Source organism: Aythya ferina (assembly GCF_964211825.1).
Source record: "Aythya ferina genome assembly, chromosome: 19".
Taxonomy (NCBI): Eukaryota; Metazoa; Chordata; class Aves; order Anseriformes; family Anatidae; genus Aythya; species Aythya ferina.
This window is the reverse complement of record NC_140309.1, coordinates 6,030,315-6,046,854: the sequence shown is the minus strand read 5'-3', so window position 1 is coordinate 6,046,854 and position 16,540 is coordinate 6,030,315. Positions and strand designations below refer to the sequence as shown.

General features: G+C 43.2%; 1 protein-coding gene across 7 annotated transcripts in view; it reads right to left on the bottom strand.

Moving 5' to 3' along the window:
- The window catches only part of CUX1 (cut like homeobox 1), a 268,432-nt gene that overhangs the window by 140,906 nt on the left and 110,986 nt on the right, over positions 1 to 16,540 (bottom strand). For all 7 annotated transcript variants that reach the window (XM_084492961.1, XM_084492955.1, XM_084492956.1 and 4 more), the window contains exon 4: positions 7,276 to 7,354. In XM_084492961.1, the coding sequence (XP_084349087.1) occupies positions 7,276 to 7,354 (79 nt within the window). The remainder of the gene's footprint in view (positions 1 to 7,275; positions 7,355 to 16,540) is intronic.

Below are 16,540 nucleotides of genomic sequence, written 5' to 3'. Positions count from 1 at the left end.
TAAAGTGGGCATGCATAATAGGTGATACAGTATTTTATGGCACTGTAATATGCCAGCTAAAAAAGGACCTAGTGAGTTATAAGAGAAACCCCTGCAACTGAAAATGCTCCCATTTGAACATTAATACTCTAGTAATGGCTGAAGACATTGGAATTTACTGCTTGCACACTGAGCTCAATGTAAAGCAAAGGACAGTTACAGACAATCGTTCATATGCTAAAAGTTTTATTTCTCCTATTTTGAGATTATAAAAAGAAAAGAGAACCCTCCACTGTATTTGAAAGCATTTCTGCCACAATCATCCCTTCTTTCTCCTGAACACTGCTGCATGTAGTTAGCCCGAAACCCTCAGCAGGCTGGGGTTTATTCTAATTCCAGTTCACATTCCTGCAACTGACAAAGGGAAGTGCAATATATCCCATCACACATGCATCAAATACTGCCTCTTCTTCCCTGAATATGCAATGCTGCTCCAGTCACTGGGGTTAGGGTTGCTCTAAGCCCAGTCCCTAAAGCAAGAGTGCTGCAGTTGGCACCTCCAGGTGAACATGCCCAAGGCAGCAGGGCTGTCTGCTCTATACTGCACATTCTTCCTGCATCTACTCACTGCATCCTTCCCTTATCTGCACCTCCCCTCTTCCTTCCGTGCCTCCAGCCTACCAACTAAAATAGGGCTTGACAAGCACACAATAAATTTTTTAAAGTGTGTGCTTTAGGGATATTTCTTCCTTCGAATATTTATTCCAGCTTTTACAAAGGAATTTATCCAATTATTAATTCAACATGAAAAACGGAAGAAAAAATGTGATCAGACAAACCCAATTTGAAGCCACATATTCAGGTAACAAAGCTATTTTTGGTTATTGTGACATCCATTTCAAAACGTAAGGATAAAGTGAATGAGAACTAAAAGACTAGCGTTGGCCAGGACTTTGCGCCTCATCTGAAAGTAACTATGTAACGCTAACAGTATGCCCTACCAGCGTGTACTCAGCCAGCACAGATCCAAAATTGTATTTCATGCTTTATTTCCGAGGCACGGCACAAAATTCAGACCCCGGAGGGAAGGAGGCTGAAGTGATTACGAGCTACTTCCACATTCCTCAGTGCTGGGCTGCCCCAAGGCTGGAGCAGCATCCCAGGCGAGCCAGACCCTTCTGAAAAATGCACAGTAGCGGCGGCTGACCCCACCAGAATGCTGCTCCAGACCTCTGCTCTGCAGCCTGGGCTATAAACCATCCTTCTCACCCCAGCTCAGGCATTTCTTTGTGCAGAACAGTTTGCAGAAAAATCACCGGTGCCTACGTTCCCTGATTTGTTATTGTAGAGACTTCTCTTCCAGCCAGAACTGGGGCATTTTAAATATGTTTACACAAGTCCCTTATTTATTTATTTTTTTTACCTGGTCTGAATGTGGTGGTGAAGCTTCAAAGACTGTGCCTTCAGATGGGATACAGTCACAAGCTAAATCACTACCTGCAGCCCCACGGGTTTGCTGCTTTTTGCTCTTTCAAGTATTAACTACGTTCAATTTTCTGCTTAATTTTATTCGATTTTCAAGTGTGTTTAAAAAGATACCCCACTGCTCTCTTTGAGGGGGTGTATGCACTGCTTCTGTTGTCCGTGAGTAAGTTCATTTTGCTTCCTTTCCTCCTAGGACTACTCACTGTCATACTGATTTGTTTTCCCTCTAATGTTGAGAAAAGGCACTTGTTATGAATATTCATTTCCATTGCAAAGTTAGGGACAGCAGAAATATAAGCCCTTTCATTTTACGCTTCTATCTCCAATTTCATTTACGTATATTTTCTTCAAGAAGGGGGGACAATTTTGGCACCTATTACTGTTTATCAAACATGGAACTGCTTAAAATTTTTCACACCGTACATAACAATAGGAAACATTCCTCAGAAACTTATCTGTGCTGATCAGCCTCAATACACCACAAACTCGGGGTGTAACAACCCAATCATGCTCTCTAGACAGAGTTTTGCAGAACAACTACCAATTAGCCCAATTAAAAGTACTCTGATAATTAACTTTTTCATACCATGTTTTTAGTGCTCTAGTTCAGGATGTGCTGAACATGATCCCTCAGAGCAGCCTCTTTTCCTTCTCACCTCTTTGCACTCAGCCATTGCTCCTGTGCAGGCACCAGGGCAGTGTGTGTGTGCTTGTGCTGCGATTTAAGCACGTCATGCAGCTTTCTGCTCACCTGGGTACGTAACAGTCTGTACAGACTTCCATCGGCTGGCATTAACCTTTATGCCTTCTGCTTAACATTATGTTCTGCAGAACAACCCAAACGAGTCTCGTAATGTACACGAACACAACAACTTCATACACATTTATCACCTCCAGCAGAAGCAAAAGATAACTTTTCTGAAAAAAATCTAAACTGTTTTTTTTTTTTTTTTTCTTATGTCACTTTTGACACAGAGCACTGATCAAGCGTTAACCACTTTTTAAATGGAAGTCTTTTTGTAGCCCAGGCAGCAATACAAGTCTGGAGAGTGTTGCTAAACTGTAAATAATCACAGGGAAATGGAGCGATGTAAGCACTACATCTCACAGTGCCGATAGCCTGTGCTCCTTGGGAAAGGAATGAAGCTTTCTTTATGGGCAAGAAACAGATTTCTGCCCATAGAAGTAATTCCCTAACACTAACTTTAATTGATTACTTCTTTTAAATGATGTTTGCGTTTCCACAGCTAAATATTCCCTTGGAAAAGCTAGCCCTGTGCAAGGCAGGGCGAATGGGCAGGGCAGAACTCTGACTGCGAGCAGCACCGCTACGCGTCCGATGGGTGTGCGGAAAACTCTCACAAGGCGCCCGTCCCTCCTTCCCCTCCCTCTGCAAGGTCCAGCCCCTGGGGCCGGGCACACAATTTATGACGGTAAGAACAAGGGAAAGACAAAATTTCCACTTCAGCCATCTTTCATTGTTACTGCTTTTAATTGTTTTGACAGGGCACACTAAAAGAATTGTGTGTTTCTTCTTTTTACCCTCTCTGTTATTTTATGCTTCCCTTAGATAGGGGCTCCTCTGAACTAAAAAATACATCACGCACATTAAATTGCACGTCTGACCACAACAGAGCTGTGAAGTCTCCAGTAAAAACACAAGCACATCCCCTTTCACACTGTAAGAGTCATTCAGTTCCTTCTTGGTGAGATCCAGGTTAAGCAGAAATACACACACACCGCTTGTGACTCAACCCACAACAGCTGTGCAGTCCCCACCAAACTGAGAGCAACTTTTTGTTAACCTACCCTCATTCTCAAAACGTGTATGCTGACAAGCCTCCACGCAGTTTCTTACTCTGTTGGTGCCGGGCACAGCCGTGCTGAAGGCAGGAAGGCGGCAGAGAGGAAGGAGCCCAGCTTAGGGCTGAGCCTCGGTGGAGGAGCACAGGCTGCAGGCTGGGACCCAAGCCCAGCAGCGATGGCTCGAGTTTCCCGAGTCCAGGGAGCCCCAGGAGGAGGCAAACTGACAGGTACTCCTCCCTGCTAGCAAGTTTTTAGCGGTACTGCAAAGTACTCACCAACACTTGTTAGAGGAAATGAGCGCTGGCACCCAAATTTGGTTTAATCGTTGCCACAGCAAGATAGAAAATTTTCTGTTTCAAGACAGAAGTTGTTTCTTTTTGCCTATGCAGCAGCCATTCGTAAGAGGAGTAATGCTGAAAACCGAGAAAATGAAAGTGTGGCACTGTGCAGTAATTGCACAGTAATAACGAGACAGCGTAAAGTGAAATTCTGTGCAGTTTATGCAGATACCATCATCTGGCGTTCGTGCCGGTCTCTCTTTTAACCTTTACTTGAAAATCACAGCAAATTTTGTGTAACAAAAAAAGATTAAACTTCTCAAGCATTGAACACAGTTCCTTTTTAAGAGAAAAATATTTAATTTTTGATGTTGTTCAAGCTTAATATTTTTCTGTTAAAAAGAGAATTATGTACATACTGCAACTGCTCCTCCACACACAAAATAGGGCTCTGATTTCACTTGAAGTGTTTGCAAGATTAAGACCCTGAAAGCCAAGGGTGATAGCATAATGCACTTATTAAAAAAATTAGAGAGAAAGAAATCTTGTACAGATGGAAGCTTCCTTAAAGCTGTAAAAGCTTCCTTAAAATACAAACCGAACCTCCCTTTACCTCAAAATAAATACATTCACATTATTTTTAAAGGTAAGTTGTGACAACCTTGTTGATTAGTGCAATTCATGTGGCAGCATTCACTTTTCTCTAGCTCTGTGCTGCATACTGAAAATAAGGCAATTAAATGAGAAAATTAATTCCATTAATTAAAAATGTTCAGTCTCCAGCAAGACAGAATGATCGGGGTGAGAATTACAACCGTATAACTGCACATAAACCAAAGTGTTTTCTGTGATACGTACTTTCCTTTCAGAAGGATGTATTTTGCAGAACACACTGATGATAATGCTATTTTAACAGTGACATAAACTGGGGAGAGATCTGAAAAGGTCTATTTTATCTTTTAAAGAGAAAACCACTTGATGTATACAGGAAAATTCACAAAATACCAGCCTTCCCACAAATTCTTCACTGGAGAGCCTGAGTGAAAACTCTGGTCAAGTCAGGAAAGAAAATCATTAAGCTTAGCTGAATCCACAAAGCACCGTAGCCAGAGTTTCAATACAGATCATTTTATACTAAAATTAAAATAGAAGTCCTTTTTAATTATATAAAGTGTGCACATTATTACTGAAGAGAGGAATACATGCTTTCCTCAAGAACCATAAAATTGGCTGCTGGGAATTAGACTTCAGCTGCAATTATTATATGGTCCTATAAAGGATATTGAACGTCTGATAAAATTGCACCCTTGTCATGTAACAGTGATGCTTAATGCTAAATAACCACTCTGCAGCATTCCAGTCATAGCTTTCTCAAAACATCATAGCTCCCTTCTTGCACTGAAAAGAAAACATCGCAGGATTTCAGAGCTAAAAGCGTACCTAAATATTTGAAATACCAAATGGACAGGTCAAAAGATATGTAAGCCACAGAGAGGCAGAACAGCACGTGTGATAAATTAATACCGGTGGCTCCTATAAAGGAAAGCCCACCATGAAGATACACCAAATGTAGAAGACTATATATAATGAAAGGACAAAGCCACCACCGCATGCACTGTGAGTGCATATGGCCAAGCCCCGCCACACCGTGACAAACACCAGCGCGATCCATCCCTAATGGTGATTTTCCTTTCTGTTACGTTCCTTGTTGTAAACTGCGAGTACTGGCTACCCTGCATACAGCTACGGAGACTGGCCGGACTTCTGGAGAATCTGGAATTTGCTTTTAACAGCACTGGCATGCTCTTCGTGTGCCTCTGAGGCCTGCGGCCCTGACGTGGGACTAAGACCTGTAGATATTTCTAATCCCACAGACCCCATTGCACTCACAACCTAGCCAGGCTGAAAGTTTTACATGGAGTCAGAATCTCAAAGAAATATTTCTCTGACACTTAACATAAGGCACACACAGGGGAAGGCTGGACAAGGGAGAGATTGTGACTGGACAAAGGGGTGCAAATTTTGCTCTTGCAAATGAAGGAGAAAATTCTCTTACAAAGGCGCCTCTCATGATTTAGATCCTACAGCATGGGACGTATGTCCTGCCTTCCCCACCACGCTTTACTCTTGACTCTGCTATTCAAATCTCAGCACCTGTGATGACACAAGGCTTCAGAAAAAAAGCCTCTGCTTGAGAGCATCCACAGAGACCCATGCAGTTCTGGTTTGACACTACCACTCTCAGAGCACTAGACATCAAACTGACCCGCCTCCCAAGCTATGGCAGGAAACAAACAAGCATCCTGGGTGGGTTTAGATGGAGATGGAAAGGCTACAGCTCCTTTCTGCAGCACTACACGGTGGGTTTGCAGTCTGTGGGTCTGCTGGGGGTGCTTTCATGGAGGAGTTTCCTGCACAAAGCCCATCCTGTGCCCTGCTGCACACCTCGACATAAGCCGTCCGATGCATGGAGCTGCTCCGAGATGTCAGCCACCTCCTGTGGCACAGGCAGATGTGCAAGTGGAGCTATACACCTAAGAATGGTTACAATGAGCAGGAAACAAGTCGATGAAAACTCCAGGCCATGGCCAAATAACTGAAAAATCAACATTGCTGGGGCAACTGTGGTCGAGGACAAGCATTGTAAGCCTCTGCATTGCTTCATGTACACCACACATAGCACAGCAGGTACTGGCCACTGGGCAAAAGGAGGAAAAATACATACATTAGTGCTGACTAGCTTCTGAAAAACACTGACCTTTTAACCACTTAAGCTGTAAACAAAACATTAAAAAATTCATTTTGGTTTGAAGTGTGCATGAAGTACGTTCCTTAAAAGGTAAAGACCAGTGTGTGCTTCGCAATGAGAACTTAAAAGCCCTTAGATGTATTAATTGTACCTCAAAACCTCTTTGAGATAAGTGTATTGAATATAACTCAGAGAGAGATATATATAATGTCCACATTTATGAAAGTACAGAATCATACACAGACTGCCATATGCCAACAGCTCAGCCCAGGCAGGATTTAGACCCGAGGACCTGGACTCATAACTCCCTCTCATCTTTGACAGACAGCAACGTCTCTAACATTGGGGAAAACAAACAAACAAAAAAATCAACTCCCACAGAATGCAAAAAGAAGTGATACGGAAACTTGTGCCGACAAACATAAAGCAAAGTTGAAAATACACACAGGAAAAGCCTTTGCATGAAATTTATGATCACACTTAGGCTGAACAGAATTGAAATTTGGTAATGATTTAATTTTCAGTATCCAAAGTGTTTCTCTCTTCACAAATGAATAGGAGCAAAGCAACTGGCCTTTGCAAGCAACTATTAAGGCTTTTTTTTTTTCTCCTTCAAAGGATGAGGAATTTTCTCTGTCCTTCAGGGTACAAGCATCGCCTCACCCTGATGAAGTTTCAAGATGTATCTATTTTGTTAGAGTGGACTCTCTAATAAATGAATTACTCAGAATCACACAATACTGTATTAATATTAATCGATTCATACAAACATTAAAATGTAAAGTCAATGAACAGTTTTAAGAAGTCATGAAGCGTGCCTTAGCTATAGTTTCTTCCATTAGAAATAATATTAGAGCATATTGGTTTCAGAATAAAAACATTACTCATATTTAACTTAGCAAAGGTAGAAAAATGCCAAGCAGCATTCACACCAAAATAAATGACGAGATTCTCAGAATACATAAATAATTTGCTTACCTGGAACATCAATTAATCTCTTATAAACATTCAAGAAGGCTGCCTCTGCTTCTTTGCTTCTTTTACCCAATGCGTCAATCTAAAGGGGTGATGAGAAAAGAAGGCTTTAGATCTATTCCAATACAACTCCTGTAGTCAGAGCTATAAAAATAAATGGAAATATTTCATATAAAACTAGTTAATACATAAAGAGGGAACTTGAGTCTCCTGTGTACAGCTCCTATAGAAGCAGCCGTATAAGAGTATTTCTGGTAAGTCTGTACTTAATGTAATTTAAAGTCCTGTTTCAGCACAATAGGAAGCATTGATATTTTTATGAACACTATTGCCTATTATCATTTGTTACATTAAATCTTAAAAAAAAAAAAAAAAAAAAAAAAAAAAAAAAAAAGAAAGCCAGGCACTTGGCAGACAGACATTCTTCTCAAAAACTTTTCTTTTACCACTTACCAAGATCTAACACAACAAATGGGAACCGCATGTACTTCGGACATCACGCTCTGCCTTTATTGTAGGAAACATATTTTTCTGTTATTTCCACTAAGCCTGTGAGAAGATGAAAAGCTGTACTTTTGGGTACCCTCTGATACTTAATACTAAATCTCTGAATCTTCTACATGCAAATGCATTTTCTGCTAAAGCTTAAAGCACAGACCGTGAAGGCTGTGCTGCCTTGCACTGCTGAGCTGGAGACAGGCTGCTCTGACTAGTTTCTGTTCTTGTTTTGTATTAATACATACAGTACTAATCTGAGAAGCTGCCTGCCCAGGTGAGGGAAAATACTGCCTCCCACAAGCTATTATTTTCTCTAAATCTGTATTTTCCTCTAAAAATTTCATTTTAAAAGGAAAGGCAGCTTTATAGCTCTGAGAATAATTCCACAGCAACTTTTTTTTTTTTTTTTTTTGGCAAGAGTGTTTTCCTAACGTACTGGAAAACAGAGGATTTACGATTACTAAATATTGACAAAAAACACACAAACCCACCCAGGACTCAGCCCATTGAATTACTACGCCAAAGCAGAAAGGGACAGAAAGGGAAGCAGGAAAGCCTGGCAGAGCTCTCCAGCAGTTTACTGAAATCAGGAAACTAAAAGCATGCAGATTATCGTTCCCATGTTTTAATAAAAAGCAAGGAAGGATCTGAAGAACTACAGATACAAAGGCCTGATACCAATTCTTCTGTGTATTTGAAAAGCAGTTAATATTATGAAACCATTTAAAGGTGCGTACGTCAACATGTACTAAAAAAGGAAGGTCCTGTCTGAAAAACGTCCTTGAATTCTTTAACCACTTTATTGATTCGGTAGATAAGGCAGGAACAATGGGGAGAGTTTACTGTATCTGCATTTCAGGAAAGTATCTGATATTTTATTATACAGGAGGGAGGGCTGCAGGGAGGGAAAGCAGGCTGAAGCCCGACCTGCCGCGCTGGCTCGCGGGGAGCTCTGGCGCAGGAAGCACAGGGTGCCAGGGCAAGGAAACGGCGCGGGGAGGAGGAGAGATAAGCACAGGGCGCTGCTGGGTCAGCCCGGTGCCGCGGCTGTTTGCCTGCTGCTAGAGTGCTTTGGGAAGGGAAGGATCTGGGGGGAGAACCCTGCAACACGGCTGATGGAAATCGTGGAGGAGATGGGTGCGAAGAAGTGCGCAGGAGCAGCACGCAGCACCTGCACGTGGCTTAAGTTCAGTCTTGTGGCTCTACGTGGCCTGTGGAGACCGGCGTGGAGGGGATCAAGGCCAGAAAGCTGAAGTACGAGGCCAATTGTAAAATTACACAGAAGCACAACACACAATGTGTAAACTGAGGAAAGGCTTGAGGAGAGGGGTCAAGGAGAAAAGTAAGGACAGCAAAGGCATCTGCACAGCGTTTGGCAGCCCCAACGAAATCTGGAGAGAGATGGTGAGAGGTGGTGAAGGGACAAGTTACTTCAGCATGAGCCAAGGCTGTAGTAGGAGAAGCAAACCAAATTCCTTCTTCACTTACAGCCCCCAAAGGCTGGATTAATTTAAGCAATTTAACTGAGGTGTACCATGACTGAACCATGACCTATTCTTATAAATTTAAAAATAAAGTACTGGGGAGATGACAAGCAAGCAGCATAGGCCAAAATGATGTGGATCTGGAGAGCAGACCCCAGGTCCCAGGACACACTTTTTCAGGCTCTTTGTCAGAATGCACCAAGAAAGCACCGGGAAGGCACCGGGATCTCAGCCGCCGTGTGATGCGACGTGCTGGACAGCGAGGGATTGATGGTTGTGAATAACGCGTTTATTAATCGGAATTCAAGCAATCACAGATGGACCGATGCTCATTAGGGAACGAGAACATAAGTAACTCGGAACATTTTCACACAAAGAGTATTTGAAATTAGAATGTGGAACAAACTGCCAGAGCCGGAGAAGCACCGGGTAGTGCAAACCATGCTCGAGAGTATCAGCCACCGCGAGCGAGCGGGCGAGAAAGGAGGGGGCAGCCATCAGAAAGGCTTCTGCAGTTGAGATATTTCATGGGTACATGAAGACAGACTTTGAAGGCCAAAGCACACCATATGTTAGACTTCTGGACTTCAGCGTTCCCACGTACAATTTTCTCTCGCTGCTGCTCAGCACAGTACAGCCAAATTTAAATTACTATTATTAAAGACGATTAGCATCACAGAACTCATTCTTTACTGTATTTTGAAAAATTCATTTGCCCCTTCTAGGAAAAACAAGGCTTTTAAAATAAACGCATTTCTATTTCTGTGAAATAACTGAATGGATTTGTTTTCCTATTACAGCTTCTTACATTTTAATAAAGGGCATTAGTACTTATGTTCTCTCTAAATATTATAAAAACTATGGTTTATTCACCACTCGCCAGTTATATAGTGATTGAAGTATAAAACAGAATTGAAACACCGTATTCCAAGGACATCAGAGATGCTCTGATGGCAGCAGTTTGTAAATCATCGGAACTTTCACATCTTTTTTCTTTTTCCTCCCAAAATTCAGAGCCTGAACTCCAAACAATCCTACCAAGCAGCAAGATTTTTTTTTTATGTTTAAGTAGTTAAAAAAAAATCAATCAAGCTGCCTGGGTTAAAATTCTATTAAAAATGAGCTCTGCAGCTATTCTGTATCTTAAAACATAGTTTTAACCAAAGCACTATGATGACTTTAACTAGAATAAAAAAGAATTAAGTATGCCAGTTTCCAGCTGTGTAAGGGGAAATATGGGATGAGAAGGTCATCAAAATAGCAAGATATAAATAAAGTCCAGAGACAAAGGAAACAGAGCGCTGAAATGACACGGAAATAAGCATTTGGGATTTCACTGAAAATTTTTCAAATCAAAGTAAAATTGGTTCAGGAGCCAACAAGGATCAGCTGCAATCAGATCACACTAAAACAGTCAGTGAATATATTATAGAACTCTTGCTGAACATTTTTATTTGACTCTAAAAACTTGAGGGACCCAGAAAGAAGTCAACTTATAATCACACTAGGGTAGTCTTGACACGAGCTTAGCTCCACATCTTAATTTATCTAAACCAGGCCCCATTATGTCTTCTCATACCAGAAAGAAACAACAGTGACCTCTGTATTCCCCACCACCCCCATAAACATATGTTCACTTTTAAGTTTTGGCATACTATTTGTCTTGATAATACCATTGGAGCTACACTGAGATAACAGAAATGAGACACGAGGAATCCTCCCTCCTTCGCACACCCTTCATCTTCACAATCTCACCAGAGCAGCAAAACGCTCGTTTGAGAGCCGCCCTCCCTTCATCCACCTTATTTTTCCAGGTCAAGTGCTTTCATGAGTTGTTGCCCTAAGTACCGAGTTGTTCCCTGAGGCTGAAAGACACCTTCCCCTCCAAAACCATCTCTCTCCAGCTTGTCTGCCAAGAGCTCCTTGCTCTGCTCCCATTTTCCACGGGCAGAACAGCAGCAGGCTGCCCAGCACTGCTGCCATGCTGCTTTGATAGCACGGACAGACAATTTCAGGGGGGCTTGGTCAGTCTCTCATCAGCTACACCTGGCTAAAATCTAATCATCATCAATGAAATCAGCAGTTTTGCCTCCACATTTAGGTAAGCACCATAAATCTGGCCACGTATGTCAGGGAAGATGCCGAATGCAGTTTCATATGAACATTAACTCCCTCTGTTTTAGCTCCGTACAGACAAATTCAAAAAGATGAAAGCAAAACCCGTGGCTTTATTTTGGAATCTGTCACGCTTCGTGCGCCAAGAAATTTCAACGTTAATTAAAGTCTGATGCCTACTGCACCACAGATCACCTGGGCTCAGCAGGCAGATCCGCAGAAGCTGCACGGTTCCTGCTCCGCCACCGCAGCCAGGCAGGCTGAGCGGCTGTGTTCAGAGTGAAAGCGAAGCAGGGAGGTCAAACTCTTTGCTAGGAAGCTGGAGCTGCCAGGTGCCAACGTGTTCTGCATCGACACTTCAATTCTCCCAACTCACGGGTACCAGGACGTTAACACGTTTGCAGACACTGCGACCAGCACATGGCCACGATGAGTTCCTTCTACTTGGCTCATTCTGCATTGCTGGGGTTTTGTTTTCCTTTTGGTTTTATACAACTCAACATGCCAACAACTGCTCAGTGAAGGATCACCTGGTTTTGGTGTTGGTACGGCATTACCTAAGAACTAGTGATTTCCTTGAAGCACGATTAACTTGTACACACATATCACGAGTCTCAAACACAAGCATTCACACATAGATTTTGTAGTCCTGACTCTTCTGTTTATCAGCTTTGCTCTTCAGTTGCAATCCTCACTCTCACTAATGACCTCAACAAGAAGGATGCTAACCTGTACTGTCCTGCACCCAATCTGGAACCAACTTACCAAGAAAAAATAAACATTTTAAACAGGAATTTATATTGCCGTTCCAATTTTAAACTAAATAGATGCCTTAATGAGAGACACGCAGCCCCCTCTGCGCACAGAGCTCCCCTACACATCTTTCCTTGTATTGTTTTGCATTGCCAAGCTTTTTCATTTGTCTTCAATTTCTTTGAGCTACCTAAGTGCCATTAAGAATTGTAAGAAACATATTAAACAAAGGGAAAAGCATGATAACAACTCATTAACGTAACATTATTTTAAGCCATATTCTTGAATAGCTGCCTTGGAATCAAGTGGTGGATATAGCAAGCATTATTAGCGCTACACAATGACATAATTCTTTCTTTTAAGCCATTACAATAGAGCTTAGCTGCTCTCTCACATAAAACAGTACATCAGCTGCTAAGGTAGTGCACCATAACAGCTCTACAACACACTGTGTGTATTAGGGAGCACGCGGTGTATATCTGCAGTTGGCTTATTTCCCTTTCTTCGTACCAACAGGTATCTACACAGAAAACTAGTAAAAATAGAGCCCAGTTAGAGTTTTTGCAGCTGACAGAAGAAAAATTAAAAATACGATTTTTTTTCTTCTCTGCTACAATTAAAAGATTTTTGAAGCAAAATTAAAAAGAAACGATTCCTGTGCAGCTGCTTAAAGCATATGGTATGTGTTTTAGCTGTGCTATAAATTCTTTAAGGAAAGTAGGACCTTACAGTGGCTACAATTCCAATCTGTTTAACCAAGCTGTGGGTGCCGTGCACAGCTACGCTACCTGGGAAGAGTAAGGGACAAGCACGGCACCTCGCCAGCTGGTTGGTTTAACCTCAAGTTAACAAGAGAGCTTCAAGAGGGACTGAAATCCTTCAACTTCTCAATTCTACTTCCCTCTACTGAGAAACAGCTGCAACCTTGAACCCTGCAAACCTTTTCTTCCTTTTGTGCCCAGATAAATCCTGATTTTCCCAGACAAACAACGCTGCCATCCCCTGAGGAAAGCTCAGCTCCCTCATTCTAACAGGACAGCTTCTTGCTGCTATTCCAGTCTTTGATCTTCCTTCCCAGTAAAACAGCCCAGCCCAACATGTGCCTCAAGACATTGACAGCAGAATGACAGCTTTGTTTAAATAGCTTTTAATATTTGCCACCCTGCCTTCAGATCATTGCAGTGGTGGGTCTGCTACGATTGCTGAACCTCTCCTGGATCCTTCTGTAACCTGCATGTCTTCCTCCACACTTCTCCGGGTGTTTCTGAGCAGCGTTTCTCAGTTTATGCTCTCACTCTGCTCCTCATCCATCTCTCGGGCAAGCACCAAATGGAGCAGCCCGGCTCCCTCCTCCTGCCTCGGGCCACCAGCTCTCGCTCCTCTTGCATCAGATCCAGCGATCACAGTCTTGTAGCATGATTCAGCTCACTGACTCGATGAAAAACTAAGCAACGAAGGAGAGAAAGAATTTATTTTCCACCGTGTCGGCGAGCTGAACTGACTCATCCTGTGCATTTGCTAGACTCAGCACAAGCAGGAGGTGGGCACCCCAGGCTGGGGCGAGGACACTTGCCTGCGGCAACCCCGTGCTGCCATGGGCTGGTACAGCACGGAGCCACAGTGTCGAAACGTGGGTGGCAAAAGGAGGGTCAAAGTGCTGGAAAAAAAAGCCAAACATGTCAGGAAGCAAGGAGGAAAAAAAAACACTTTGCAGGTGAATGTGACAGAAGCTCAATTCTTCGAAGGCGAGGCAATAAAGCAGCTGTAATTACCAGCTGTGTGCTGCACTCCCCAGGGACACCCAGCACCTCCAGTGCTGGCAGTCGGCAGCTCCATGGGATGTGTCCTCCGAGGACAGTGGCTGTGTCCAGGGCCCTGGGGGTGCTGAGCTGCTGCTGAGGGCACCAGAGCTGTGCTCTTGTCTGGGTCTCAGCTGGGGAGCAATGGGAGGGGAAGGGGTGCCAGCACCACACAACCTCCAGCCAGGGACGCTGGCTTCCTTACAGCCCGCACACCTTAAAAAGAACACCCTTCTAGCAAAGGGATCAAAATTATTTGCTGCATGCTGCTAACCCGGGAGATGTAAGAACTTGCTGTGTTTGATCCTCACTGTTGTGCACAAGCACGGGGTGGGATGGAGGACATCTGCTCCTGAGGAGCACACGGGCAAGCCTGGCACACAACGCAGCAGAAGGGGGACAGGGCAGGAAGGAGAGAAAGCGGTGACAGCCCGTGCCATCCCCCTTCACCTCCAGCCTCCCGGCAGGAAAGCAAGTGGCTGCTTTCATCTGCCCATCAGCCTCTCCTCCTTCCTCTACCATAAGCAGTGGTCTGGACCCCACAATCGCTTTTCTCCCTTGAAATGACCCAAGCTTTTCTTCATGTATTTTAAAAAATAGGGCAGAGGAATCCTTGCAGCCACGAGCTCATTAACTGCCTTTGTGCAAATCTACCTGTGCATAAATACCAAAATGCAATCTTTTGCTCATATTTTATACTGAGCTGCCCTCTTACAAATCACTGCTGCTTTATTACAGCAAGGCAAAAACAGACACTGGCCTGTATTAAGCCTTGTAATAATTCTGCAATAAATACATAAATTCTGTATTTGGAGAAGCAGGGACTGGATTATGATGACACTCAGCAGAATACCGCGCCCTGCACAGCGCTCCCATCCTCATTCCTTCCAGCACACTTCAAACTCTCTCTTTTTTTTTCTTTTTTTTTTTTCTTTTTTTTTTTTTAAGGATGAGAAGATACTTCTGACACTGCGAACTGAAACAGTGCTGCCTATCTGAATTTTGCATAAATAGTTTCCCACCACTGTTAGCATTTCACCCAAATGCGTGGCAGCGGCATAGCGGGCCTTAATATAGACAGCCCACCAGCTGCCAACAGGAATTTCAGCACGTTGTCACTTACATAAAAATAAGAGGATTTGGGTTGATCCCCCCCCAGGTTACCCCTGTAGTGATGGCTGTTTCTGTACGACTTGTCTGCACACCAGACGGGATGGAGATGAACCTGCAAGAGCCTCCGAAAGGTGCCTGGTGCTGGTATGTGTTTGGCTGGCATACCTTAGCTTTGGAACTTCATCTGTTATCCCAATAGCTGAATTTCTGCAGTTTGAGAATTGCTGCAGTTCTGCCCCTTGGTCTGGAGTTAAAATGTCTCTTCCCTCAGGGAGATTTCTGACCCTTGCAGCAGCAGGCACCCTCCACGCTCACCAGGGAGAGCGCGTCTGCCTTGGAGATGCTCAACTAAGTATATTTAAATCACCTTCCTGTTGTTTAAACTGCAATCAAGCCAAATATATATAAATAAATAAGCATTTGCACACATGTGTAAACAGAGATGAAATGCTGCCGAGCTGCTGATACCCCAAAAAAGCACACAGGGCACGCCTGTGCCCTCCCCAACAACACTGACACGAAGGCACAGTCCCCGTGCTCCCCTTATACAAAGGAAATTACCCACCACCCCCGCCCTGCAGAGTGGATGCTGAAAGACAACAATTACCCACCAAAAAGACCAGATTTACTCCATTTTGTTACATGGAGTGGTTTAATGGGACTTTCATTGAAGAGTGGCGAGGCTCCGGGCCGGGCTCGGCTCGATGCGAGCTCTGAATTTTGATGTATGCTGTTGACTTCCACAACACAGAGCAATTTGTAATAGCTTTGCCACGCTGTTGTTTTCAAAGCTCCTGCTACATCACAAGCATTTATTTCTGACCACAAAATTACATTTATTCAACAGAAAGCAGCTCAGGGTCTTTAAGAGGTTAACTTCTGGAGTGCTTGGCTGCTCTCCAGCCTCTGTACTCGAATCAGCGCTAACGCAACAGCACACAACAGCACCCAGGCTAGCCGTGATTAATAGAGTGCTGAATACGCTGCTTTCCACATACACACACTTTTCATTCCCTTGCTTCCATAGATCATGGACTTATCCTCAAAATATCTGACTGAAATTGAATTTGGCTTCTCTCTCAACCGTTCATTTCCTATGTTATGCAAGGTTATATCCTTTTCTGCATGAGCAGAACCAAACCAGCTGCAGCTTTTGAGAAGAAAATGTGTTTTCAATTATGAAGCTGGCCTGAATATTGAACCACAGTTCTACTGCTACTCTAATTGAGCCATCATGGAGTGAACCTACAGGAAAGAAATTGTATTAATTAGGTTTGTAAATTTAACATAAGGAAATTAAAAGGGGGAGAGGGGGGCATCAGGGTATCAGCTCAGGAATAACTCCTTCCAAAATGCAGAAGGAAAGCGTGTCCAAAGTTCTTCAGGCACACACACGCATTATTAAAGCCCTCCTTCAAAGGCATGATTAGTAGTTCCAGCACACCAAACAGATTTTCAGCTTCTGTTGCCTGCATATGGAAAATTATTAAATTACTCTGCTGACCA